At 65.6% G+C, this 27,187-nt stretch overlaps 3 protein-coding genes across 3 annotated transcripts; 2 read left to right on the plus strand and 1 right to left on the minus strand.

The window, feature by feature from the left end:
* The first annotated feature begins 14 nt into the window (after positions 1–14).
* On the plus strand, positions 15–6,224 carry WDR18 (WD repeat domain 18). Its single transcript, XM_027585197.2, has 10 exons — positions 15–251; positions 1,359–1,469; positions 3,264–3,397; positions 3,578–3,719; positions 4,139–4,282; positions 4,382–4,446; positions 4,537–4,661; positions 4,879–5,045; positions 5,879–5,947; positions 6,083–6,224. Exons 1-10 carry the CDS (start codon positions 42–44, stop codon positions 6,212–6,214), a joined length of 1,299 nt encoding a protein of 432 aa, XP_027440998.2. The 5' UTR covers positions 15–41; the 3' UTR covers positions 6,215–6,224.
* A 4,261-nt stretch (positions 6,225–10,485) lies between these two features.
* On the plus strand, positions 10,486–17,824 carry GRIN3B (glutamate ionotropic receptor NMDA type subunit 3B). The gene is given in 10 exon segments (XM_027585198.2): positions 10,486–10,917; positions 12,465–13,057; positions 13,619–13,808; positions 13,810–14,442; positions 16,058–16,203; positions 16,293–16,408; positions 16,499–16,650; positions 16,952–17,116; positions 17,193–17,251; positions 17,389–17,824. Coding segments are annotated over 10 exon segments (2,871 nt in total). The 3' UTR covers positions 17,774–17,824.
* A 118-nt stretch (positions 17,825–17,942) lies between these two features.
* TMEM259 (transmembrane protein 259) lies at positions 17,943–27,156 on the minus strand. Its single transcript, XM_027585196.1, has 11 exons — positions 26,923–27,156; positions 21,972–22,250; positions 21,190–21,289; positions 20,584–20,694; positions 20,232–20,354; positions 20,043–20,143; positions 19,894–19,951; positions 19,680–19,763; positions 19,462–19,594; positions 19,294–19,393; positions 17,943–19,178 (listed from the first exon to the last, which is right to left on the minus strand). The coding sequence occupies exons 1-11, from the start codon at positions 27,154–27,156 to the stop codon at positions 18,633–18,635; spliced, it is 1,869 nt and encodes a 622-aa protein (XP_027440997.1). The 3' UTR covers positions 17,943–18,632.
* Positions 27,157–27,187: the final 31 nt, after the last annotated feature.

The following is a 27,187-nucleotide window of genomic DNA, read 5'->3' on the forward strand; positions in this document are numbered from 1 at the left end:
TCGCCGGCGTGACGCACTTCCGGGGCGTGGCAGGCGGCAAGATGGCGGCTCCCATGGAAGTGGCCGTGTGTACGGACTCGGCGGCCCAGCTGTGGAGCTGCGTGGTGTGGGAGCTGCATTCGGGCGCCAATTTGCTCACGTATCGCGGCGGCCAGGCCGGACCCCGCGGCCTGGCGCTGCTCAATGGCGAGTACCTGCTGGCGGCGCAGCTGGGCAAGAACTACATCAGCGCCTGGGAGCTGCAGCGGAAGGTGCGGCGGCGCGCACCCTGGCCCGGTTTCGGGGAGAGTGCGCGGGGCGCCCGAAAGTGGGGTCCGGGGAAGGGTCGGTGGGGGCAGCACGCTCCCTGAACCGGGGTGGGGATGGGGAGTCTCGGTTAGGGTGTGCTGCGCTTGCGTGGGTCTAGGGGCGTTTTGGAGGATGGCGGCGCGCGCTGCGCACGCGCAGGGCTGAGGTTGGGCTCCTTGGGGAGACTGGGGTGCGGGTCTTTGGGGCAACCGTTCTTGATGGGCTGGGGAACTGGGGAGAGCCCTTGGGGTGCGAAATTTAATTAAAGGGAGGACTCTCATTTTTGGAGTTCCGTGGGTCTCTTGGTCTTAGAAGGTGAATGTCCGAGGCCCGGGAGGGTCATGCATTTATTTCCCCCAAAGGGAGTACTGCCGTTCCCCATAAGGGCCCATGGGTTTCCTCTTAAAACACCCAAAATGCAGGGGCGCCTGGGTGGCTCAGCGGTTAGGCGTCTGCCTTCCGCTCAGGTCATGATCCCAGGGTCCTGGGATCCAGCCCCGCATTGGGCTCCCTGCTCCGCGGGGAGCCTGCTTCTCCCTCTCCCTCTGCTGCTTCCCCTGCTTGTGCGCGCGCTGTCTCTCTCTCTGTCAAATAAATTTTAAAAATCTTAAAAAAAAAAAACAACAAAACCCACCCAAAATGCGGCCTGTGAAGCTTGCAGCTGCCCAGTTCTGCCAGCTGAAGTCTTGGCACAAGCTCCGTCCTCTGACTTTGCCTGGTGTGACCTGCACACAGTCATGAGGTTTCTCCATCAGATGAGGGAACTGAGGGTCAGGGTCACAGGCCAGAAGGCAGGGTTGTGGCCATTAGGCTCTCAGCTCCTTCCTGGACCCTCTGCGCCTTGACCGCCTCCCCCCCCCCCCCCAGAGTCAGCACCATTGTGCTTTTATCCGACAGTCTGCAGGCCTCCCCTTCCATCTGCTGGAGCAGATTCCTTCCTGACTGAGCTTTGATTTGTTCAGACCGCCCTTGTTCCTGCTGCTCTTTCTGGCTCCCTCGGAATTTTCTCCCCGCTGTCCCCTAGCTCCTCAGTTCCACGTGAAGCTCAGAGGCTTCTTACGTCTCTCCAGGACCAGCTCCAGCAGAAGATCATGTGCCCTGGGCCTGTCACCTGTCTGACCACATCACCCAACGGCCTCTATGTCCTGGCGGGGATTGCGGAGAGCATATATCTGTGGGAGGTAAGGGGGCGTATCAAACCAAGGTAGTGGGATTTGGACTGCAGGTTAATTAGGTCGTGTTATGGGCGCCTGGGTGGCTCAAAGTGGGTGGAGCGTCTGCCTTCGGCTCAGGTCATGGTCCCAGGGTCCTGGGACCGAGCCCCGCATCGGGCTCCCTGCTCGGCGGGGAGTCTGCTTCTCCCTCTCTTCTTGCTCCTCCCCTCTGCTCTTGCACGCTCTCCCCCTCTCCTCTCTGTCAAAAAAATAAGTAAGCTCTTTTTTAAAAAGTTAGGGTGTGTCGTCACCAACAGTTGCTTATGTGTGGGCGGGAGAGACCCACCTCACCCCCGGCACAGACCATGCAGGGTTTGGGGCCAGAAAATGGAGACATGACCACCCTCTTCTTTTCTTGAGTTTGTCCACACCTGTGAATCGACCTTTGTCCTTCCCCTGGAAGTCTCAGAGCACCTCAGAGATGTGAGGGGGCCGAGTTATTTTCATTCTGGGGACTTTTAAACCCCAGTGCATGATTCTAAAACTAGGAAGCAGGGCGCCTGGGTGGCTCGGTCGTTAAACGTCTGCCTTCGGCTCAGGTCATGGTCCCAGGGTCCTGGGATCGAGCCCCGCATCGGGCTCCCTGCTCCGCGGGGAGCCTGCTTCTCCCTCTCCCACGCCCCTGCTTGTGTTTCCTCTCTCGCTGTGTCTCTCCCTGTAAAATAAGTAAATAAAATCTTAAAAAAAAAAATAAAACTAGGAAGCAGTTGCTGCAGTGCAGGGAGGGAAACTGGGGCGGGGGGTTCCTCAAAGGTTGCCCATCATGGTAGAAATCCTTGCCGTGGTGCGGAGGGCACGGGCAGAAAGCAGTGTCTCCTCTGCCGATGAGGGGCATCTTAGGTCTTTGCTTGAGGGCTGTTGTCTGACCCTGGTTCCTCCTTGGAGCTTCCCTGGCTGGTGTGAGCCGTGACCACAGGGGGCGCCCCACACAGCCAGTCCGAGGCGGCAGCTCAGGCTGAGGGCCTGACTCAGGTACCAGCCGCTGCCCCCTTTCCCCCCTTCCCTCTTTGTGGATGAGAATGAGGAGGGAAGCTGGAAATCCTCAGGGGGAGAGCATGCGTGTTCCTCTAGGTTATCTTCTTGTAAGGACACCACTCACTAAGGTTAGGGCCGCCGTGCTCCAGTGCGACCTCAGTCTGAACTGGTTAGACCTGCAAAGGCCCCCTATGCAAGTAAGGCCTGGTCCCAGGAGTTAGGGTGTGAACGTGTGTGCTAGGACAACGCAGCTGAACTCACAACAGACTCTGGGCCCCCCAGCGCACCCCACTGCCCAGGTGGTGCGATGGGCTCACCCTTCCCTCAGCCCCACCCGCTGGCCCATTCCCAGCCGGTGGCATCTGAAGACAGTGACTTCCTGCTCCTGGGTCCCAGGTCCAGCGGGTCCTGAACAGAGGGGCCCACACTTTCAACAGCCTCCTGTGGTCACTGTGGTCCACGCAGACGGCCCCTGCCCTCCCCGGGGGCCGTGGTGACATCACTCCCTCGCCCTGTACTGGGCAGGGGTCCTCGGGCCACCTGACGCCCAGGACTCGGAAGTCAGGGTGACTGGACAAAGGGGGTGGGAGCTCAAACAAGGCTGTCATCCACTTGGGGACATAATGGGGACCGGCAGGACAGCTGGGCGGAGGGGCAGCCCACCAAGCCTGAGTGTCCCTTCCAGACCGCCTGGGCAGGCAGTCGCCCAGTGCCTCCAGCTGACCTGGCAGTGGGGGTCGGGCGCGGGCCGGGTCTCCCGCGTTGACCTGGGTGCGCCCTCCGCAGGTCTCCACGGGGAGCCTTCTGGTCATCCTGAGCCGCCACTACCAGGACGTGTCGTGCCTGCAGTTCACGGGGGACAGTAGCCACTTCCTGTCGGGGGGCAAGGACTGCCTGGTGCTGGTGTGGAGCCTGTGCAGGTAGAGGCCGCGCCCCCTCGGGCTCTGGGTCTGACCGCAGAGCACATGGGGAAAGCCAGGCCAGGGCCCCAGGGTGGGAGGGGCAGGGGGAGCCATCTGAGAGCTTGGCGGGGGCCTGGTGGCCACGTGGGTGCGAGGGGACATGGACTCCCCCCGCTGAGGTCTGTTCCCTCCACACAGTGTGCTGCAGGTGGACCCCTCCAGGACCCCGTCCCCCCGGCACGTCTGGTCTCGCCACACCCTCCCCATCACGGACCTGCACTGTGGCTTTGGGGGGCCCCTGGCCCGGGTGGCCACCTCCTCCCTGGACCAGACAGTGAAGGTAGGGCGCCCACACCCCAAGTGGATCCGTGAGTCATGCCCTGGCAGCTGACGGGTTCTTGGCCAGCCTGAGCCCGTGAATGGCCTCCTTTCCTGGCAGCTCCAGACAGCTCTGAATCCCCCTGATGCTTCTGGCCTGAAGGACGGCCAGAGGGTGGATGGTCCAGGCCTGTATTGGCTTGGAAATTCCCACTTGGCTGCCTGTACCTGGCAGCTCCCTGGCCAAACCTCGGGGGATTTGAGGGCACCCCGGCCCTCGGGGCTTCACCAGGGGCAGGGACCGACGGCCGCTAACGCAGGGGTCACGGGCACGAGGGGCAGGCTGAGTCTCAGCCCCCAGGGCCCCGTGGGTGGTGGCTGTGGTCCCGGTTCCCTGGGGGTCCAGAGTCTCCGGGTCTGTCCCACACCCGCCCGCCCCAGCTGTGGGAGGTCTCATCGGGCGAGCTGCTCCTGTCCGTGCTCTTTGACGTGGGCATCATGGCCGTGACCATGGACCTGGCCGAGCACCACCTCTTCTGTGGCGGCAGTGACGGCGCCATCTTCCAGGTGGACCTCTGCAGCTGGGTGAGTGGCAGCGGCAGCCAGGGGTGGGGGAGCCGGGGGTTCGTGGGCCCTGGGGCAGACGTGGCTGACATGGCTGACGGGCCCCCTTGGCCTCCACAGCCTGGCCAGAGAGAGAAGAGCTTCCAGCCGGAGCAGGACAGCGGGAAGGTGTTCAGAGGGCACAGGTGCCGGCCGGGGACCGTGGACGCTGGGGTGGGCGTGGCAGGGGCCCCGTTCTCTCACTCTGGGCTCGGGGTCACCTTGTCCGCCCGTAGGAACCAGGTGACCTGCCTGTCCGTGTCTGCTGATGGCAGTGTGCTGCTCTCCGGCTCCCACGACGAGACTGTGCGTCTCTGGGACGTCCAGAGCAAGCAGTGTATCAGGACGGTGACCCTCAAAGGTGAGGCGCCCTGGGAATGGGCCGCGGGGCGGCCGGCTCCTCCTCCCCTCTTGGAAGCCGTGGCTCTCCCCGGGTGTGCACGGCAGCATTGTCTGGAGACGCGTGCCGCCACAGGGCTTGGCGCCGCGGAGGGGTGGGCGCCGCTGCTCCCGGACCTCTGGGGGGCCTGGTGGGGAAGGTGGGTCGTGACCATGCCCCCCCCGCCCCCCTGGCACAGGCCCCGTGACCAACGCCTCCATCATGCTGGCGCCCGTCAGCATGCTGAGCTCAGACTTCAGGCCAGGCCTGCCCCTGCCCCATTTCAACAAGCACCTTCTGGGCGCCGAGCACGGGGACGAGCCGCACCATGGGGGCTTCACGCTGCGCCTGGGTCTCCACCAGCAGGTAGGCGCTGCCCCGCCACGGGACACCTGCCCTGGGCTTCAGCGAGACCCTGCTGGCCCAGTGCGTGCTCCGGGGCGGCTCTTGACGTCCTGCGGGGGCCGGGGTGGCAGCTGACGTGCGCACGGGGGCCCTCCGCTGGGAGGAAGGCGGGAAGTTCGGAGCGGACGTGCGCTGTTCACCAGGGCGCGTTTGGGAGCAGAGCTGGACCTGAAGACACTGTGTGTCTGGCCGCTGTGGGCAGAGTAGCGGGGCACTCATACCCCTGGCCCCAGCCCGGGGGGCCTCTAGGGATGGCCCATCTGCCCCCCAGGCCCAGGGGCCCCTGCCTGTCTTCAGGTTGGGCTCTGTCTTCCGCGGTCTCCGTGCCGAGCCTCTCGAAGTGGCGGGGGGGGGGTGTCCACAGTCCTCCTGCAGATACCTTGATGTCTGGCTCTGCTGAGCACCCGTCTGCCGGCCAAGGGCGGCGTGCCAGACGGTGTCCAGCCGGAGACAGACCACCTCCCTGCTGCCATGTGGCTGGGCCGGGCTGGCAGGCTGTGCCCAGGGCTGGAGGCATGGGCTGACCGGCTGGCCTGTCCTCTGGAGCCTGCCTGACCTTGGTGTCTGAGTGTCCCTGCCCCCGGGCCTTGTGGGGCAGAGTCCTGGGGCAGAGAGCGGACGGGAGTGTGGGGGGTTGGAGCCCGCGGCCTCGACAGAGACGTCAGCCCACCTCCCCCAAGGGTGGGGGCGCCACACCCCAGTCCCTCCTCCGGTCAGCGGGTGTCAGGCGTCTCCCTCACGGGGGCGCCGCCCGGGGTCACCAGGTCGCTGACGCAGACCCTCCCATGTTGCAGGGCTCGGAGCCCAGCCACCTGGAGAGGGCAGAGCAGTTGCTCGGGGTGATGAGCAGCACGATGGAGAAGGTGGGTGGTGGCCCTGCCCTGGGGGAGGGGGCGGGGGGCTGTGGGGCGGGCTGGCGACACCCCGAGCCCTGCCCTGTCTGCGACGTGGGGACAGCGCCCCAGCGCCCTCGCCTCTGAGCCCCTGTCCCTCCACAGAGCGTCCTGGGCAGCCAGGACCAGCTGCGGATCCGCGTGGCCGAGCTGGAGGATGAGCTGCGGAACCTGCGCAAGGTCAACCGCGATCTGTTCGACTTTTCCACGCGTATCATCACCCGGCCGGCCAAGTGAGCCCGGCCCGTGGCCCAGCGGACCCTGCAGCCCGGCGGACCCCGCCCCTGCACGGAGACCCACAGCGCCCAAGCCCCGCGGCTTGCTGGGAGCTTTCAGCCCCACGAGGACTTGGGTTCTTCAGGCCACTGATGTTTCGTGTGGCCTTTTGGTGCTGTTCCGTTTTTAACAAAAGAACTAAAAGCCCCTTTTCTCGGCCTGTCTGTGTGCCGGGGGGGCGCCTCAGCTCCCGCGCCCGCCAGGACTCGTGGCAGGACCTGTCTCAGCAGAACCCACCCGCTGGGCCCCGTTTCTAAGACTTAGTGCCCAGAAGCCATGGTTCTCAGACTTCAGACGTTTGGCGGCTGCCCCAGGGCCTTGGCTCAACTGTGAGGGCTGGGCGACACTCGGTAGGAGGAGGCAAGGGGAGCCTCTGGGGTGGGAGGTGGTTCAGAGATAGCAGTGTGGTCCCTCCGGTCCCGTCCCTCTGATGACCTCTCAAGCATCCCCCCAACCTGGGTCGGGGCAGCCAGCTCAGGTAGTGACCAGTCCCGGGCCAGGGTCCTCCGGGAGGGACGCGTGCCCACGCAGCTCAGTGATGTTTCCCGTTGCACAAAGGGTCCGAGGGAGGCCAGGTGTCCCTACTGCCCTGGGGACACAACCTGCAGCCTGCCAGCACCTGGAGCCCAGCCCAGGCAGTCCTTGGAACCTTCCAGAAAGCTGTCCCTAACAGCCTGGCTTAATGGTGCAGAAAATCCGTGTGATTCAGCAGGTGCTGTGCTAGCTGCAGCTGGAGCCAGCAGTCCACACTGGGTTTGTGCCCTCGGGCGGAGGGACGGCCCCTTCCTCGGGCTCTGTACCCTGGCTGGGCGTCCAGCCGCACTACAGCTGAGGTGGGGCATGAGGGGGGTTGCCCCGTTCGTGCCAGGTGAGGGGCCCAGCTGGCTGGGGACATCACTCCATAAGCCCCACCCCCCACGGAGCGGCCCCTTAAGGCCAGGATGGGGAGGGGTCACAGCAGGAAGGGGCTTGGCCAGGTCCTGGACGGTGCCACCCCGCACGGGGCTGGGGGCTTGGCGCTCCGTCCCCCACCCCAGAGCGCGCCAGAGCACCGGGGTCTCCTTGTTCCCATCTGCGGGCTGGGCCCAGTCTGTCCTTGCCGCTTGGTGTCCAGAAGGTCTGGAAGGAAGGGGAGAGCTTCAGGTTTGGCTCAGACTCCCCAGGGACCAAAGACCCACCTCACGTGCCCGGGCCCTGGCGAGGGCCCCTCCAAGCCCCCCGGTGCCTGTGGCCTCCATGTGGCCTCAGCTGCCCGCACGGCTTACATCATTAAACGTTTTGGAAGGAGCCGTGTGGCTTGTTCTGGGGGCCTGGTGCTGGGAAGGGGCCATGAGACGGGCTGGGGATTTCGACCTCCATCTGGGAGGTGCTGTACCCCACTGCCCCTCATCCCCCGAGGATTCGCATGGTCAGGCCCTCCCAGCACCACCCTGGACCCTCAGCTGCCCACTTGGTGGGTCCTGGGTTTCCTCCAGCTGTGGCGCCCCCTCCCACCCTGCAGATGGGGGAGGAGGCGTCTGTGGGGCTCCTGGCTCCTGGGGGTGGGGGGTGCTGTGATCTGAGGGCAGCAGGGGACACCTGGCCGGCCTGGCACATCACCATGCAGATGGCCTCCGTGCCCACATTGTCTCCAGTGCCCGCCTGGAAGGTTGCCCATGCTCCCTCTGCGGCCACGGCGGGAGGAGGTCGGATGCCCTGCTGCAGACCTGTGGCGGGAGGACACGGGGGCGGGGGGGGAGGCACCCACTGATTTCCCCTCCATCACCACACGGCCTTGGACACGCCGCACCTGGGCCCCAGACTCGGTTTCCCTGTGGCTAAGAGGGGACATGCCCTCTCCACGTCTGCAAGGAGCCTTGGGGAGCCTGTGCACAGCTGGTGTCCCCAGGACGGCTGCCTGCCCGGTGTGTGGCTCACAGCAAAGGGCGCGCTCTCGTCCAGGCTGAGGTCACGTACGTGTCTCGTGCAAGCACCATCTGACCCTAAATCATGGGCAGCCACGGCCAGAGAGAAGATGCCGGCCACGCCTGGCGTTTGTGGGCATCCTCTGTGTGCTGGCCGCGCTGCACCTGAGACTGCAGGTGGAGGAGGAGAAACCGTAGCCTGGTCCCACTCGGGCAGGGGGAACACGAGATGGGCAGCTGGCGTAGCAGACAGCCTGGGGGTCCTCAAACAGAATCGCCGTACCCCCCAGCACTTCCACTTCTGGGTACTCACCCCAAAAAAATGGAAGTCGGGGTTCAAAAAGGTATTTGCACCCCCGTGTGCACTGCAGCGGGATTTATAATCACCAAAAGGTGGAAGCAAACCCAGTGTCCGTGGATGAAGGATACACGGCGCGGTCCGTCCCCACGTGGGAACACGCTCCAGCCTCCGGAAGGAAGGGGCCTTGACGCCTGCCACGACGTGGAGAGCCCTGGGGACACCGGGCTCAGCGACAGGAGCCGGACCCAGAAGGACACATCCCGCAGGACCCCACTCCCAGGAGGTCCCCAGAGGAGTCCTGTCCACACACAGTGATGACCCAGGTCTGTCTTCACTGCCTCTGACAGTGGAGCGGACAGGATGCAGAAGAGGCGGGTGCTCAGCTGCCTCCCAGAACCAGCGCAGCGATGTCTGCCGCCTGAGTGTCCCCAAGCCAGACGGGTCCCCAATTCTGAGGAGTCCTGCTGTCAGAGGGACGTCACCGCAGGGTGGGATGAGACCCGGGTGGTCCCTGAGGACTCGGCCAGGACCAGGGCACGTGGCCGGGCTCCCTGGTGCAAGGGGCCGCTGGCAGGACGGTGGCCTCAGGTGGGGAGGGGCTGGCGATCGGGGACCCTCCCCGTCCTGGGACGCCTGGCCAGGTGGCTGGATGTTGTGGCCTCGGCAGCCAGAACCCAGCCATGACTCACCCCAAACAGTGATCCCTGCTGTTGTCTGGCAGTTGGCATTTTTATTCATCGGATGGAGTTTTGTCCCTGCCTCTCCAATGCTGGCTTCCAAAAGGAGACAGTTGTGTGTGTGACAAATCCACCGAGTGGACGTTCACTCATTAGCCCTGGAACGTTCTGTGCCAGAGCGGCTGCCCTGGGCCTGGAGGCGTCTTGGGACCGCCTTGGTTTTCTCCGCTGCACCCCTGTGGGGCGGACAGGAGGAGGGAAGTCCGCGCAGGGCACTGCTAGGCTTGCCTCAGCCAGTGGTCACCGAGGACCTGCTGCATACCAGGGCCACAGGAAGAAGCCCGGTCACCCAGGGCGAGACGGCACAGAGAACACAAGAGAAGGCTTTGGGAATGGTAGATGGCAGGAGCTGCAGAAGCTTCTGGAGCAGCGGACAGTGCCCTTGTCTGAGCTCCAGCAACGAGCAATTATAGAGTGCCCACTGTGTGCAAGCACTGGAGACAGCATTAACGAGCCAGACGCACTCTTGCCCTCCCACAGTTGAGTCGGGGAGGGTGGCCACCAAGTGAGAAAGCAGAAGAGCCAACAAAAATTTGATGGCATGTGATAATGTAGGCAGGGGGAGGGTGGGGAGGAAGTTCTGGGGGACAAGCAGGAAGTGTTTCTCAGAGCAGGGGCATTTGGTCCCGGGTCCTGGAGGGTGAGGAGGAGTTCTCCACTCCAAGTTACCTGCGAGCAATGGGAAGGCAGATCTACCCTACAGGTTCCCATCAGACACGATCCACCTGTTTCCCCAGGGTGCACCCGTTAGAGCACACTCAGATGGGTTGGTTTAGGTAGACCGGGAGGTGGGCGGTACTGCTGTGTGACCAAGGAGGCAAGCTGACGCCTCCTGGGCCTCAGTTTCCCTGACAGCAATGGGCCATGTTCTCAGGCTGGAGGGGGCATGGAGGGTGCTGGAGCGGAACAGGGATGAATGTGGGGACCGATTTTGACACAAAATCTCTTCCCGGTGCTAAGCCTCGGTTTTCTCGTCCGTAGAATGGGCAGATAACTCACCTGGCAGGGAGCTGGGAAGAGCAGTGGTCCGGTGCCGCACCCCAAACCCACGCCCGCGCGGTGTGGCCATATGAGCCTCAGTTTCCTGCCCTGGGGAGTGGGTCCCACTCCTCCCTAGTGGGTTGCTGACATCGGGGGGGCCGGGAGGGTCGAGGTCGCCGCAGGTCGCCGGGGCGTGCCGGGAGGGAGGCGCCGCGGGGCGGGACAGCGAGCTGCTGGGCCGGGCGGAGATCCGCCTCCTGCGCGCTGGCACCCGCGGCTCCGCCCCGCCGCGCCGCCGGCAACTTTGGGATGGAGTTTGTGCGGGCGCTGTGGCTCTGCCTGGCGCTGGCGCTGGCGCTGGGGCCGGGCCCCGCCGGGGGCCACCCGCAGCCGTGCGGCGTCCTGGCTCGCCTGGGGGGCTCGGTGCGCCTGGGCGTTCTCCTGCCCCGCGCGCCCGCCGCCCGCGCCCGCGTTCGCGCCGCCCTGGCCCGGGCCGCCCTGGCGCCGCGGCTGCCGCACAACCTGAGCCTGGAGCTGGTGGCCGCCGCGCCCCCTGCCCGCGACCCCGCCTCGCTGGCCCGCGGCCTGTGCCAGGCACTGGAGGCCCCGGGCGTGGCGGCCGTGCTGGCCTTCCCGGAGGCGCGGCCCGAGCTGCTGCAGCTGCACTTCCTGGCGGCCGCCACCGAGACCCCCGTGCTCAGCGTGCTGCGGCGGGAGGCGCGCGCGCCCCTCGGGGCCCCGGTACGCGGGGATGCCCGGGGTCCGGGTGAGGGAGGCCCCGGGACGCCCCGGGGCGCGGGGGCTGGGGGTCCGACGCCAGAGTCGCGGGGGCGCACGGGACCCGGACTTCTGGATCGCGGATACAGGAGCCCCCCCACCCCTGCCCCCGCTCGGGGGTTGCCCAGGACTCCAGCCGAAAGGAGTCCCCGGGGCGGCTCGCGGGACCTGGACCCCTGGACCCCGGACGCCCCCAGAGCGAGGGAACCCAGGACCAGCGGCGGGACCCCGTGAGATGCTTCTGGGCCCGGGGTGGTGAAACCCACACGAGGCCCCCTCCCGGGCGCGCCACTCCCGTGCAGACCCCTTTCCTGGGCCTCGGTGATGGAATCTGGCCACCGTCTATTTAGGGCCGGGGGAGCCATCCCCATGTGGAGCAGGGCCCCTTCCCCGGTCCCAGGGCGTCTCCCAGTTCCCACCAAGCAGGGCCCCAGGCCGTCCCTGCTTCATCTCTGGGGGGTGCAGTTCGGGGGTCTGCTGCTTGAGGATCTTCCCAGCCTCCTCCGGGCGGGCTGTCACTCAAACCCCTCCATCCCCCCCACGCTCCGCATCTTTGGAGTTTATTCTCTCCTTGATTCCACCCCCGGGGCCTGGATTTGGGCCCGAATAAGTAGAAAATGGCATAAGGAGGAGAAAAGGGTGACTGACGGGGCTCTGGGTGTCCCGTGGCGTCCCCGGGAAAGACCCCCTTCCCAGGACAGCAGGGAGGGGCCCGCTGTAGGGATATGTATGGGTCTGGTAGGGGCCTCCCGCCCTCCGACTCCACCTCGAAGCCCCCTCCAGGGCTTCCTTCTCCTCAGGGAGGGGAGACGCGGACCCTAGAGGAGGCCTGGGGTCTCGCTAACCCCGTTGTCCCTGTGTCAAGGCCCGTGCCCCGCCCCTTGCCTCCACCTTGTGGGAAAAGACGCAGGACCCAAACCCAGGACTGTGGCGCCCTCTGCTGCCGCCTCCAGGAACTGAGCCCCTGCAGGTGTAACTGTCCGTCTTGTGGGAGGGATTAAGCAGCAGCCCCAGCCCTCTGCACCCTGTCCCTACCTGTGCAACACCTTAGAGGTCTGGCAGTCTGCCTCGTCCTCCACAGGCTAGAAGCAAATCCAGCAGAACTTTCCGGGTGCCACTGGGCACAGAGGGGCCCCTCAAAACCCTGGCTTGCCAGGGAAGTCTGAATAGAGGAGGGGCGATGGAGCTGGGTTTTGAAGGATGTATAGGAGTTGGCTGGCATAGAGAAAGGGATTCTAGCTGGGCATTGCAAAAAGCCTCAAAGCGGGGCACTACCAGGGTGGCTGGAGCCAGGAGAGGAGGCCCTGAATGTCAGGCCAAGGAGGCTGGGCTTTGTGCTGATCGCAGTGGGGAGACAAAGAGGGTTTAGAGCAGGGGTGGGCTGGAGGAGGCAGGCATGCCGTCCAGTTTTGAAGGCGACGTCTATTTATTGACCACCTACTGATGGGGGTGGGAAGGGTATGGTGGGTCACAGGTCTCCAGCCCTAACTGTGACCCCACCACCCCGCCAGAACCCGTTCCACCTGCAGCTGGACTGGGCCAGCCCCCTGGAGACGCTGCTTGACGTGTTGGTCGCTGTGGTGCGGGCACACGCCAGGGAGGACGTCAGCCTGGTGCTCTGCCGCGTGCGGGACCCTGCTGGCCTGGTGGCCCTCTGGACAGCCCGGGCTGGCAGGGCCCCAAAGCTGGTGCTGGACCTGAGTCGGCCAGACGCGGACGACGCGGGGCTGCAGGCACGCCTGGCCCCCCTGGGGGCCCCCCCTGGGGGCTCGGCCCCAGCCCCAGCGGCTGTGCTCCTGGGCTGTGGCCCAGCCCGTGCGCGGCAGGTGCTGCAGGCCGTGCCCCCCGGGCCCCACTGGCTGCTGGGCACACCCCTGTCCGCTGACATGCTGCCCACGGAGGGCCTGCCCCTGGGGCTCCTGGCCCTGGGCGAGGTGGGCCGACCCCCGCTGGAGGCCACCGTTCAGGACGCTGTGGAGCTGGTGGTGCGAGCCCTGGGTAGCGCTGCCCAGGCGGAGCCGGAGCGTGCCCTCCTGCTCACCACGGCCAGCTGCAACGACCCGCAACCAGCTGGGCCTGAGTCCTCGGGCCACTTCTTGGCACGGTAAGTGAGGGCCCAGGTGTGTGCGGAGGGGGGTGCCCGGGCCCCACATCTGGTCGCCTCTGCCTGTGAGTCATGAAAGCACCATTATTGGACACTTGATGTATACCAGGCGTTGCCCCCTCACCAGGAAGCGGGTTCGTCTCCGGCGGAAGCAGAGCCAGAGGAGGGGGCTCGGGTGAGGGGCTCAGGGTGCTCTGAGGGAGACAGGAGGGCAGGGGAAGGAGACAGGGGAGGCGGGCAAGGGCAAGCTCCCACCGGACCCCACGGGAGCCCTGCAGGGCGAACGGCATCCCAGCGCCTGGCGGCTTCACCGGGCGTTTCAAGATGGAAGTTGTTGGCTTTGGGCCAGAGGCTTCGTCACTGCCTTCCTGGCGTGGGTGCCCGGCTGGCCAAGGATCTGGTGGGGGGGAACACCACGGCATCCACTGTGGTGCCCAGCCGTGTGCTAGAGGCGAGCCCAGTGGGGGCTGAGCTTGGCTGGCGGGCTCCTGCCCCCCACCCCCCACTCCTGGCTGCCTGGCACTGGCCCCCCGCTCCCCCTGCTCCCCGCCCACCCCCCAGGTTCCTGGCCAACACGTCCTTCCGGGGCCGCACCGGGCCCGTGTGGGTGACCGGCTCCTCCCAGGTGCACATCTCCCGGTACCTGCGAGTGTGGAGCTTGCGCCGGGACCCGCGGGGTGCCCCGGCCTGGGCCACCCTGGACGCGCTGTTCGCCGCACTGGCCAACGGCTCAGCGCCACGCGCCCTCCGCCAAGTGCTGCTACATCTACTGCGTTGACCTGCTGGAGCGCCTGGCGGCGGACACGCCCTCCGACTTCGAGCTGTACATCGTGGGCGACGGCAAGTACGGCGCCCTGCGGGGCGGCCGCTGGACCGGCCTGGTGGGTGACCTGCTGGCCGGCGGGGCCCACGTGGCCGTCACCAGCTCCAGCATCAACTCGGCACGCTCCCAGGTGGTGGACTTCCGCAGCCCCTTCTTCTCCACCAGCCTGCGCATCATGGTGCGGGCCCGGGGCACGGCCTCGCCCATCGGCGCCTTCACGTGGCCGCTGCACTGGTCCGTGTGGCTGGGCGTCTTTGCCGCCCTGCACCTCACCGCGCTCTTCCTCACGCTGTATGAGTGGCGCAGCCCCTACGGTCTCACGCCCCGTGGCCGGAACCGGGCCACCGTGTTCTCCTACTCTTCGGCCCTCAACCTCTGCTATGCCATCCTCTTCGGACGCACCGTCTCCAGCAAGACGCCCAAGTGCCCCACGGGGCGCCTCCTCATGAACCTGTGGGCCATCTTCTGCCTGCTAGTGCTGTCCAGCTACACCGCCAACCTGGCCGCCGTCATGGTCGGGGACAAGACTTTCCTGGAGCTGTCAGGAACCCATGACCCCAAGGTGGGCAGCTGTGGGGCCTGGAGGTCAAAGCTGGGAGGTCGCCCACTCACCCAGTTCCCCTCCCAAGATGCAGCGGTGTGCGGCCGCCTGCTCCTGAAAACATTTATTGAGTGCTTGGTGTGTGCCGGGCATCGGGGGCCCAGCTGGGACAAAACAGGCGAAGATCTCCATACTGCAGGGGGAGGTGTCAAGAATCAAGATAAGCGATCTGGACGGTGTGTGAGTTGGCCGTCCGGTGTCAGGGAGAAGATAGGGCGGAGTGGCGACACAGGGAGGGCTGGGGCGGACATCTTCTCAGAAGGGGGCAAGGAACTCCTCTGGGAGGGGGGTGACATTCAAGGGACTTTTATGTAGATGTCAAGGAGGAATGTTGGGAGAGCAGGCACAGCAGGTCCAAAGGCCCCGGGGCAGGAGCAGAGTGGGAGGAGGTGGCACGGGGCACATCCTGCAGGGTGTCTAAGGCAGTTCCTTCTGAGACAGAACTCCCCCTGGAGCTCCGGAGGGCTGTGAGCAGAGCAGAGGTGTGCCACTGGATCCCTTGTCATCTCACCATAAATACTCTGGAAGCTTTCGCACACATCTGGGTCCCTTTTTCCCAGTTGTCTTACCGCCCCCCCCCCCCCCCCCGCCCCACCCATGGTTTGTTTGAATCTGGGTCCTAAACACGCACACACTGCAGATAGATTTCCTCTTCACTTACTGTGTCCTGGAAATTTGACTGCTGGAGAAGTTTTTGTCCAGTGGCAGCTCCCACTGTTTGGATCTGGCTGACTGTGTCCTGGGAGGGTGCTTAGCCTGTCCTGCCGCACCCTAGGCCCCGTATCGTTTGTAAATTGGTAATAAAACCTAGCGCCGGTGCTGTCTGATGCACTAGCCGCTCACCACATGTGGCTGCTTTCAACGTTACATTAAGTGTAAGTGCTCAACAGCCACTTGGGAACAGCACAAGCAGAGTGTCTCCTCATCAGAAGGTTCCAGACGGCACAGCTCTAGAAGCTCCAATCCAGGTCTGGCTTTTTGGGAGTGCTGTACCACACCAGCAGGCATGGGTCAGTGTAACCACTCCCTCATCCTGGGAGGCCAGGGCAGAGGGGCCTGGCCCAGGAGGGCTGAGCCCCGGGCGGGGTCCCGGAGACACCAGGAGAGAAGAGGAAGTACCGGGCCGACTCGACTGGGGCAGGAAGGCCCGGGAGGCCAGGTGTAGGGGCCCGCTTCGGAGGGACTCCCGCAATACCGCAGGGGAGCCGTGGAGGAGATCGGGGGTTCAGGGCCAGGTCTGCGTGGAGACGGACATGTGGGCCTTTAGAACAGCGGCTCTCACCAGGTAATCCCGCCCCGGGGACGGTGGGCCCTGTCGCGTGACGCCTCGACTGGGGAGCTCCTGGCGCCGAGTGGGTGGGGCAGCGGTGGGGCTGAACCCGCACAGCGCCCAGAAGGGCCGCCAGGCGATCCGGCCCCATTCGGGCCGGCTGCGGGAGAAGCTGGGTGAGAAGCTGGGTGAGAGCCGGGGCGGGGGGCGGGGGGCGGCGGGCAGCCCCGGGAGGCTGCGCCCCGCAGGGCGCGCGGGCGAGCTGCAGGGCCGAGCGCCCCGGGCTAACGAGCGGCGCCCCCGCAGCTGCACCACCCGGCCCAGGGCTTCCGCGTAGGCACCGTGTGGGAGAGCAGCGCCGAGGCCTACATCAAGAAGAGCTTCCCCGCTATGTACGCGCACATGCGGCGCCACAGCGCGCCCAGCACGCCGCACGGCGTGGCCATGCTCACGTGAGGCCCGGCCGGGGAGAGGGGCGGGGCCGGGGGGCCGGGCGCCCGGGGGCGGGCGCGGCCCCTCACCCCGCTGCCCGACCCCGCAGGAGCGACCCCCCCAAGCTCAACGCCTTCATCATGGATAAGTCGCTCCTAGACTACGAGGTCTCCATCGACGCCGACTGTGAACTGCTGACCGTGGGCAAGCCCTTCGCCATGGAGGGTGAGGGGCCTCTGGGGCCGGCGGCCCTGGGGGGCTCCTCTGGGGCGGCGTCCAGCCTGGCCCCAATCCCATCCCTGCCCCCCCCCCCAGGCTACGGCATCGGACTCCCTCAGAACTCGCCCCTCACCTCCAACCTGTCCGAGTTCATCAGCCGCTACAAGTCCTCCGGTTTCATCGACGTGCTGCACGACAGGTGGTACAGGATGGTGCCTTGTGGGAAGCGCGTCCTCGCCGTTACAGAGGTGGGGGAGGGCCCAGGTCCCGGGTGGGGGTTGGGCATGGGGGGCCCTGAGCCTGCAGGGGCCTCAAGGGAGGTGGTCAGCCCCCTGCTCATTGCCCAGATGTGTGCACTCCTCCTCCTCCTGGGAAACCCCAGCTCACGTTCCCTGGGAAACCTGGCTCCCAACGTGGAAAGCCAGCCTCCCAATCCAGCTCCGCCGCCCCAGGCTCCTCTCTGGGCCAGTCTGGGTCGCACCCCCAGCCAGGGCTCCCCACGGGTCTGGCCCTGCCCGTGAAGGGTTTGTGCCCACGTGTCACCCCCAGACCCTGCAGGTGGGCGTCTCCCACTTCTCGGGACTCTTTGTGCTGCTCTGCCTGGGGCTCGGCAGCGCTCTGCTCAGCTCCCTGGGCGAGCACGTCTTCTACCACGTGGCGCTCCCGCGCATCCGCAGGGGCAGCAAGCTGCAGTACTGGCTGCACACGAGCCAGGTGAGGGGCCGGTGCCCAGCGGGTGGGCCCGGGCAGCCTCCCGTGACCCCGACAAAGCCTCTGTCTGGGCTTACAGAGAATCCACCGCGCCCTCAACACAGAGCCGCCGGAAGGACAGGAGGAGCCAGAGCCGAGGTAATGGTGTTCCCCCCACCCCGCCCCCCACTCCCACCCTGCGGCTCTGACACCAGACCTCCCGCGCAGGACAGGGCAGCTCCACACCGCCATGATCTGACCTCAGAGGCAGAGTGGCTGTGAGGACACTGACCCAGCCCCCTTCCACCTCACGTCCCCAGGGCTCTTGAGCCACAGCAGGACACAGGGGCGGCCTCTGCGGGCGCAGTGAGCGGGACACGGGTGCGCGGGGCCACGGCGAGGGAGCACCGCGTGCGCTTCCTACCGGAGCCCACAGAGGCGGCTGGAGCGCCTGACGCGGAGGTGGTGGGGCTGCCAGAGCGCCCAGTCTGGCTCTGTCCCAGGGGCCGCCTGCCCGCCGTGCCGCCCTCCGGCCCTGCAGGTCCCGGCGAGCTGGAGCAGCTGGAGCAACGCATCCAGAGTGCGCGGGAGCAGCTGCGCCAGGCCCTGGTGGGGCGAGGAGAGCTCCTGGCCCGGCTGGGGGATTGCCCCTGCTCCGAAGCACCTGCCGCCGCCCGGTGACCCATCCCAGGGGATGCGGCGCCTGCCCCGCTCCAGGGGCCCCACCCTGCCCGCCTGCACTCAGCCCAGGGCGGCCCCCACCCCTGGGCCCCTGCCCCAGCCTGCACCGAAGCCCGGGAGGAGGTGGCACCGAGGCCCCTCCGTGCCTGCGCACACAGACGCTGACCCGCCGCTGTCAACAGTTTATTCTATATACAAACACAATTTTGTACACTGCAATTAAATAGAATGGAATGAGCGCTCTTCTGCGTTCCTCACCGAGTGATTTAGTTTGGCCACCAGCCCTGCCCCACTCCCACCCCAGCAGGGCTGGACCCCCACACCCGGCCACTGCCTTCCATGTTGGCGCCTGTATACCTCATCTCCGAGCCCGAGGCATGAACTCTGCCCTCCCGGGACCCCGGCCCTGGTACACACACCTGGGGTCAGAGGCCGTGGAAAAGGCACTGAGCATGATGGAGCACCAGCTGAGCAGGCCGGGACAGCGAGGGCGGCCCCCACCTGCATTCACCTTATTAGAGACCTGTCCAGCTCTGCTACTGAGGGACAGCTCACTCCACACAGTTCACCAGCCCTTTCCAGAACCTTCCATGGAGCCCCCACACACCCCCCCTTTGGCCTGCCTCTATTCACTGGCTGGGGGGCCCACCACTAACGTAGCAGGGACAGGCCTCCGGCAGGCCCCACACAGGAAGAGAAGCCCCACTCTGGGCAAACCTGATGGACCATGACACCACCCAAGACAGGCTGGGCGGTCCCAAGAACCACCGGGACAGCCTACCCGACACCCGAGGGCTCCAGCCTGGTCATACCCAGTGGGCCTACATGGCCAGGGATGGGGCGGTCAGCTGCCCAAGGCTCAGGAACCGACCTCCGGGGGAGGGTCCACTGGGGCTGTGGGTGTGGGGCTGGGCCCACTCACCCCGGCAGCTGGGGGCGCTGTGTCACGCGCCAGGGAGTTGATGGAAGGGGCACTGTCCTGGGGAGCTCGGGGGAGCCCTCCACCAGGGCTCAGCGGACCAGCAGGCCGCCGTTCCAGGAGGGAGGCACTGAGGCCAGACAGGAAGGAGGCGTCTGTGATCATGGCGGCTGTCTCTGCCATCCAGCCCAGGTCACTGCTGGCCGCTGCGGCCACCGAGGCTGCTGCGGCCACCAGAGAGCTGGGTGCCTCAGCCACGGGCCCAGGGCCCCCACTAGTGCCCGGCAAACTGGGGCCCAGGGCGGGGGGCTGGCCAGCAGGGTCAGGGGTGGCGGCTGGGGCGCCCCCATTGTTGTTCAGGTCATCCGGAAGCGCCGTGGGGGCCCCGGGGCCCAGCGGTGGGGTCTGTAGCAGCATCTCCTGGATTCGGATCTGCTGCAGAATGGCGGGTAGCTCATAGTGGTGGAAGAAGTAGATCATGGAATGCTGGGGGGGGGCAGGGGAGGGCTGAGTCAGGCCAGCAGCCAGAGCCAGGACCCCGGCCTCCACGGAACCCTGCACAGGCTGGACGCCCCTCCGGGGAGCGAGGCGAGACCCTCACCTGGATGAAGAGCCAGGAGGTGACCAGGGCCAGGCTGCTGTACTGGCCGTTGAAGCGGTAGTGGTAGGCGTAGAAGGCGAAGTGGTACAGATAGAAGAACCTGCAGGGAGCACAGTGAGGCGCCACCCGCGGACCCCACCCTGCCCCCCGTGGACCCGGGGTGCTCACCGCAGCCAGTGCCTCTTGCTGGTGTTCGTGTGGCAGCAAATAGCATCGTACTGGTCGGCCAGCCAGACGATGAGGATGATGTAGAAGGCCGTGGTGGTGTCGTTGAAAAACTCAGACATGATGGCCTCCATCCCTGTGGGGAGGCCGGGCAGTTGGGCCGGGCGGGCGGGTGGGCAGGGAGGTGGGAGGGAGGGAGGGAGGGAGGGAGAAGTCCTCACCTACGAGGGCCAGGATGACAGTGAGCAGCGGCGCCGCAGGGAAGGCGATGGCCATGTTCATCTCCAGCATCTGCAGCAGGTCCACTGCGGGCAGAGAGTGGCAGGCGGGCAGACCAGGTGAGGTGCCCGGCGTCTGGGTGGGGTGGGCAGGGGGCAGTGGGGGTCTGGGGCGGAGCCCACCCCTCCCACCCGGCCGGCCAGCAGGCAGACTCACCAATGAAGACAAAAATCTGGTGGTGGGAGTATCTGAGCAGCATGGAAACGCTGAGGGTCTGCAAACGAGGGCCGGGGAGATGGCTCAGGGAGGGGCTGCCCCGGTGCCCACCCCGCCCCGCCCCGCCAGCCCACCCCCGCGGCACTCACGAAGATGACCATGATGACGAAGGCGGCCAGGTAGGACGTGCGGGCCATCCACATGCTCACGAAACGGTAGTGCTCTCCGGACACCACGTTGCGAAGGAAGCCTGCTCAGAGGTAGGGGGGGAGGCCATGAGCACCTGCCCAGCCACTGCTCCACACCCCGCCCCCACCTGGTGCCGGGGCCCGCCGAACCCTTGTTCTCCTCGTTCTCGGCCAGGCCCTTGACACTGGACATGAGAATGTCGTCGTAGCCCAGGAACTCGGCCAGCAGCAGGCGGCTGAAGCGGTCCCCAAAGCACTGGTCTCGTGAAGGGTCTGCGGGCAGGCAGACAACGGAGTGTCTGGCCAGGGCCCCCACCCGAGCAATGCTGTGACCCCGATGCCCCAGGATGCCGCGGAGGGAGGAAGCTTCTTGCGGCTGGAGAGTGGACACGGCCCCAGGACCTCGGACCCAAGTGCTTCCGGGCCGCCCCCAGGCACCCTCCCGGGAGCCCCTAGAGCCGGACAGCCCCACTGCCTGGCTCCTCGCTCTGGGGCCACTCACCCAGGGTGACCACCATGACGGGGATGCTGAGCCGCTGTCGTGTGGCCTGTGACAGCCGTAGAAAGCCATACTCCAGGGAGTACTCCACGACGTACTCGTCCTGCGGCCACACTGTGGGGACGAGCCCTGTGAGCCTCGGAGCCCCGCTCTAGGCCTCTTCCCTGAGAGGGCTGGGTGACCCCTCCTGGCAGGCACCACCCACGCCCCCAGGACCCCTGCCTGCCTCCTGCCGCTCACAGAGGAGGCTCCCAGAGAAGGGAGAAGGTTTTATTTTGTAAGAAATCTCTCTGCCCAAGGCGCCTGGTGGCTTAATCGGCTAAGTGTCTGGCTCCGACTTGGGTCACAATCTCGGGGTCCTGGGACTGAGCCCCACGCTCAGTGGGGAGTCTGCTTGTCTTTCTCCCTCTGCCTCTCCTACTTGTGCGCGTGTTCGTTCTCACTCGCTCTCTCAAATAAGTAAAGAAAGAAATAAAAACCTAGAAAGGAAAGAAAGGAGAGAGAAAGGAAAGAAATCTCCACACCCAACACAGGTCTCGGATTCACAACCCCGACATCAAGAGTCGCCCGCTCCCCTGACTGAGCCGGCCAGGGGCCCGCGGTGTGTACCTTTCGTGGGTGTCTCTGGGAAGGGGAGCTCCTGGCTGTCATTCGGGGCCTCAGCAGCCCCCGGTGGCTTCAACACCTTGGGCTCAATGTCCAGCTCGAACTGCGGAGTGCCAAGAAGGAGGGCATCAGCAGCCTGGCCCAGAGGCCCAGCTCCTCTGCTGACTGCAAGGACATGCACCCCACCCCTGGCTGCTGTGACCACCCCCCGCAGCCTCCGCTGGGATGCCCTCCCCCTCCGGGGCTGGAAGGCCTCTGACCTGTAACCTCCCAAAGACCCCCACCCCAACACCACACTCCCCTAAGTGGCCATCTCTAGGCAAGGGTCTGCATCCTGAAGCCAGGACTGCCTGGCCAGGTCTGCACCAGCCACAGGACCCCAGGCTCTCACTACTTCAGCAGGTCCTTCCCGTGCAGCTGTGGGCCCCCCACACCCACCTGACCTCTGCCAGTGCCGGCATCCACCCGCACGTCTCCGGTGACAGGGCATTCCCCACCCCACGGGCAGCGGTTCCATCTAGGACAGCTAGGACCAGCTTCAAGCTCTTGGCCCAATGCCACCAGAGGCCTCCTCCTCAGCGGTCTCTGCCCTTGGTGCCCCCAGACATGGGCCAATCCTTTTCCACTAGGGCTGGGAAATGGCCCGAGGCCCTGAGTCTTCCAGCACAGTCCCCGCCCCCCAGGGCCCCACCAGCAGGAGCAGGCCAGGGGGAGCCAGCGGCCCGCGACAGATGAAGCACCGGCTCACCAGGCACCCCCACGCACAGCACGCCTGGCCCGCTCACCCTGATGGACGCATTCCCGAACATGTCCACAGTCAGCTTCTCCTCCTCTTCCTCCTCCGGCTCTGGGCTGCCTGGCTCCATAGCCAGGCCAGGGAAGCTGCCGCGGCGGCCGCCATCACAGAACTGCAGGAAGACGGGCGCGCGGCTCGAGTTGTGCTGGACCTCCACGCGCAGGATGCCCTCCCGCGGCCACTTGTCCCGCACGTGCTCCAGGCAGTTGATGGGCGAGCGCGAGAAGGCGATGTGGATGTAGGCCAGGACGAAGAGCACGAAGAGCGCCTGCGGGCAGGAGACGGTCAGTGGAGAAGCCCGGGTCCACGGCAAGTCCCGGGACAGCCCTGAGGAAGAGGGGGATGCCCTCTCGGCCACGTGCAGGACCCTCACCGGGGCACGGGTCAGACTGGGCTCAGGCCTGCCCAGCAGCCTCACGCTCTGCCTTGTCCTCCGAGCACCCCTGACCTCACCGGCTACAAACAGCCTCCCGTGCCCGGCCTGGCGCCCTCTGTACCCCTCCTGGGCTGGCAGGGCCAGCGTGCTGCGCCTCTTGGAGGCATGTCCCCTCCATCTGTAAAATGAGCTCCTGCCCCCAGGGGGCACTGGGCGTGCTCCTGGCATGGATGGGTGGGGCTGGGGGGTGCTGCTCAGCCCCCACTGTGCCCGGGGCGCCCCCCCCCCCAACAGAGTGACCTGGCCCCTGGTTACCATTGCAGGAAGGAGGGCTGGTGTCAGGTGAGACTTTGCCCTACAACACCCCACCAACAGCACCTTTTGACTGCCTTGAAGTAGGAGCATCAAAAGGGCCACCCCCTCCCCCGGAAGCCCACGTCTCTGTCTGATGGTTGCGTTTTTGTTTGTTTGTTTGTTTTTTAAGACTTTATTCGTTTATTTGACAAAGAGACAGCTAGAGAGGGAACACAAGCAGGGGGAGTGGAAGCGGGAAAAGCAGGCTTCCCGCTGAGCAGAGAGCCCGATGCGGGGGCTTGACCCCAGGACCCTGGGATCATGACCTGAACCGAAGGCAGACGTTTAACAACTGGGCCACCCAGGCGCCCCAAGATGGTTGTGTTACTCATGGGGCCTTTGGCCAAGTGTCAGTCCCCCAGACTGGATGCTGCGTCTTGGGCAACACGCCCACCTATCACCCACGGCCCCAACCCTTGGGAAGAGGGCCCAGCTGGCCCGATGTGACGCCCATCACTGTTCTGGGAAAAGTGGGTGTTCAGGGGCTGCCTTTCCTCAGATGGGCCAGTGCAGCCTTCAACACGCCTGCAACCCATGGCCGCACGGCCAGTGGCAGGAACGCCAGGAGCCGCACACGGGCTGCCAGCACCAGCCGTGGACCGCCTGCCTTGCAGACTGGGCAGCAGAGTGTGCACTCCCATCCTGGCCCGGCCACAGGGGCTGGGACCAGAGGGGGACGCAGCAGCTCCATGTCTGAGCATGCTGCCGCAATCCGGGGCCCAGCCCCGCCTGAAGCCGGGAGCCCACCCCGCCCCTGCAGATGTGTTGCTCCAAAGCCTCCTCTCTTGGGCCAGCATCAACTGTACTTCCTTTGCCTGCAGCCATAAGCGCCCCTGCCGGACAGCGATGAGGGTGCCGCTCAGGTCAGTCACGGACGACAGACGCTGAAGCTGCAAGCAGAGCTGGAACCCCTGCCTGGGGTGGCAGTGTGGACGGCCGGCTGAGGCCCCGCGTGCCCGCAGAGCCTCCCACAGACCGGCCCACCCAGTGCCCCTCAGGACCCCAGCCCCTCTCCCCAAGACTGCCAAGCCGGAGATGGGAGGGCTGGGACCCAAAGCAGCCGCAGGATGAGACCAGACGGCTATGCCTGTGCTAAGCTCCTGGCCACATCTGCCAGGCCCAGGCACCAAGCACACTGCCCGCCCTGGACCAAAAGGACTGGCTGCCTGATGTACCAAGATCTCACACAAAGGGCTGAACATGCAGTGTGGCCCGGCGCCAGGGGCTGTCCAGGCACTTCTCCCGGGGACACACGTGTCTGCCACCACCCCAGTTTGCAGATGAGAAAACCTAACCAGAGGCCACAGGGCCCGGAGAGGTAGTGCTGGCAATTAAACCCAGAGGACACGCTGGACAGGGGAAGCTGGATCCCAAGGGAGGGAAGCCACCTGTCCTGCCAAGGAAGAGCACATGAAACGAGGGGGGCCGGTGGCACCAATATGTGTGACCCCAGAGTGGCCCAAGTCCCCAGGGTCACCCTGCTGCCCTCTCCGGGACTCCTCGAGGGGGTCCCCCACCAGCATCTTCCTCCTGCCCTAAGGCCTCAGGTCTGTCGCCCTTGATGAAGCGGGGAGCTCCCTATCCTACCTGACAAGGCCTGCCCTAATCTGGGCCTCAGCTTCCCCGTTAGGAACAAGGGGGCAGACACAGCTTTGGTGCCTCCAAAGACCTATCACGCCCACATCTGCCCAGGCAAGACAGTAGCTGGCCCTGCAGGAGGTCCCCCAGCCCCCCAGTCTCTGCCACTCCACGTGACCCCACACACCCAGCCCCACTGGCCTTGCTGACCGGCCAGTGCCTTTGCAGCCGCATTTCTGGCTGCCTCTGCTGAGGCCTGAGGCTGCCTGACCTCACACAGACCTTGCCTCACCTAGCCACTGTCTCACCCCATGCCCCACTCTCCCCCTCCCTCCTGTTCTGCCCTCTCAGTGCTGTGTCCAGAACCAGGCAGGAGGTGGCAAGGACAATGTGTTCAGGGACCCGTTCACAGCAAGGACCCTGGGGCACTCCACACACCTATCACACATCACAGTGACCCCGAGGGTCACCTCCATTCATGGGGGGGTGGCAAAGGCAATGAATATCAGAGCCCCCCCGTCACCCTGCAGGCATTGCTCCGTGGCTGCCCAAGGTTCAGAGTCCAACTGGACAGACTGGGGCACCTAGTGCCCGCTGCTCCAGGACTCGGGAGGTCCTGGTCTGGCTTCGATGCCAGGAAAACCAGCAGAGGCGGAAGCCCAGGGCTGCCGGAACATGGGCCCCAGCCACTCACTGCCTCTTGCCCCCCACAGGCCGGCCCAGTGGGGGGTCGGGGGGGGGGGCTGGGCTGCCTCACAGCCGTGAGCTTAGCAGAACAGGGACCACAGGAAGAGACAGCCGGGGCGCCTGGGTGGCTCAGTTGGTTAAGCGGCTGCCTTCGGCTCAGGTCATGATCCCAGAGTCCTGGGATCGAGCCCCGCGTTCAGGCTCCCTGCTCAGCGGGGAGCCTGCTTCTCCCTCTCCCTCTGCCTGCCTCTCTGCCTACCTGTGCTCTCTCTCTCTGTCAAATAAATAAATAAATAAAATCTTTAAAAAAAAAAAAAAAAAAGAGAGAGAGACAGCCAGGAGCAAGTCCACAAAGGGACTCCATCTCTGCAGTGAGAGCACCGGAAGCTGGGCAGGCAGGAAGCAAAGACAAGCAGCCTTCTGGAACCTGCAGCAGCCTCACAGAACAGCCGGGCCCAGGCCTCACTGTGCAGATGAGCGAAACAAGACACCAGGGGTTGGGCAGATTCACGAGGTACACGAGGTCTCCAGGCGTCAGCCCACGGTCACTCAGCCCAGCACCCTGGTCCAAAGAGGAGAGCTCAGGAGTCTGAGAGCCTCCCAGGACACTTGACGACCTACGCCAGGGTCATCTGTGTGCCAGGCTGGCCCAAACACACCATCTGCTCCCAAGTCAGGAAGTGGCGGGTCAGAACTGAGGCAACCAGGACCTGCTCTCAGCAGAGGCTGACCCCCTCTCACCATCTGAGGAAGGCAGTGCTTCCTCTACCCAGGAAATCATGCCCACACACGGACTTCTGTCCACACACCCAGGAGCCCAATAAAGGAAGCCCAATTCAGGAATCCCCCACAGGGAACCCGTGATGCTCTGGGGGGCTGTGGGGAGGGAGGAGCAGGAAGGCTCGCTCTGCGCAGCATCAGGCAGTCCTGCAGACAAGGGACCAGTGCGTTTCCCGTAGACTGTGGCAGGCCAGATCCAACAACCAAGTCCGCACTCCTTCCACCAAACCCCAAAGTGCCTCCGGCTCCTGACCAACCTGCTCTGGCCAGCAGCCCCGGCGCCTCGAATGCCAGCATCAACCCCCTCTCTGCAGACGAGGCGCCCAAAGCTCACTTGGTGATCTTAGCATCTCCAGCCCTAGCGTGGGAGCACTCTGATGGGAAGCAAAAGGCCATCTGCCCGACCTGGACCACCACTCTGCTCAGGAACCCAGAACCTTCCCCAAGAGCTGCAGCGATCGTCGGAGACCCCTTCTTAGAAGAACCTAGACCAGGGCCAGTCCTCCCTGAGCTGTGGTCTGGGCTGACACTTCTGTGCCACCCGTGGGTTCGCACAAGGCCCCTTGCCAGGGCAGCAGAGCAGGCTCTAACTTTGACACTAACCCTGGCGAGGTGTCCTCAGCCAGGTCACATTCCCCTGAGAGGCTAAGTGGAGGGGGCGGGTGGGAGATCCTAAGGGCGGGGAGAGCCCCAAGAAAAGAAAGGAGCAGGTAAAGACAGAAACGGGGAGTGGCTGCCAGCGCAGTAAAGTGGGCATGGGGTGTGTCCTGGGCAGGGGAGAGCGGAGAGGGGAGTCTGGAATTCCCGGGATTTGGGGGAGCCCAGGACTGGGGGTGGGTCTGGGCCAGGACTGAGGACCCCAGGCAGCACGGCCCGGGGTCGCGGGGCTGGGAGGAGACCCTCTGGCAGGTCTGAGCCGGGCTCCCGGGCTCCAGCCTCCAGAGGTGAGGGACCCGGGAGAGGCGGAGGCCAGGGGCGCAGCCTGGGGGCGGCGGCGAGTGAGCTTCTGGAGTCGGGACCAGGAGCCACCAACGGCAAGATTGAGGGACCTGGAGGACAGGGGTTCGCCGCCCCGGCGGGGGCGGGGTCACAGGTCGCAGACCTGGGAGGGGGGTCCGGCCGCTGGGGTCAAGGGTCAGGAGTCAGGGGTCGGGGCCTCGGTCACCTTGAGCAGCACGAAGAACTCGAAGAGACGGCGGAAGGCCGGTGGGAACAGCCGCGAATAGGTGACAGCCATCTTGAAGAAGAGCGCGTGGAAGAGCCGGTCGCGCACGTTGATGAGAGGGTTGGGATTGAGGTTGGGGGTGCGAGGCCCGCGCGCGGGGACCGGGCCGCCGCCGCCGCCGCCGTTGGGCCCGGGTCCGGGCCCGGGGGCCCCGGGCGCCGCGTGCTCCGACATGCCGCCCACCGTCGCGCCCTAGCGGCCCGCG

The sequence above is a fragment of the Zalophus californianus genome, chromosome 1 (genome assembly GCF_009762305.2).
Source record: "Zalophus californianus isolate mZalCal1 chromosome 1, mZalCal1.pri.v2, whole genome shotgun sequence".
Classification (NCBI taxonomy): domain Eukaryota; kingdom Metazoa; phylum Chordata; class Mammalia; order Carnivora; family Otariidae; genus Zalophus; species Zalophus californianus.

Coding starts and splice junctions, on each gene's coding strand:
- WDR18 (XM_027585197.2), top strand. CDS start 42: ATGGCGGCTCCCATGGAAGTGGCCGTGTGTACGGACTCGGCGGCCCAG. Junction 3,720..4,138: donor CCCTGGACCAGACAGTGAAG/GTAGGGCGCCCA, acceptor CGCCCGCCCCAG/CTGTGGGAGGTCTCATCGGG. Junction 4,662..4,878: donor CAGGACGGTGACCCTCAAAG/GTGAGGCGCCCT, acceptor CCCCTGGCACAG/GCCCCGTGACCAACGCCTCC.
- TMEM259 (XM_027585196.1), bottom strand. CDS start 27,156: ATGTCGGAGCACGCGGCGCCCGGGGCCCCCGGGCCCGGACCCGGGCCC. Junction 21,290..21,971: donor TCGGGAATGCGTCCATCAGG/GTGAGCGGGCCA, acceptor GGCACTCCGCAG/TTCGAGCTGGACATTGAGCC. Junction 20,355..20,583: donor CGTCATGGTGGTCACCCTGG/GTGAGTGGCCCC, acceptor GCCTGCCCGCAG/ACCCTTCACGAGACCAGTGC.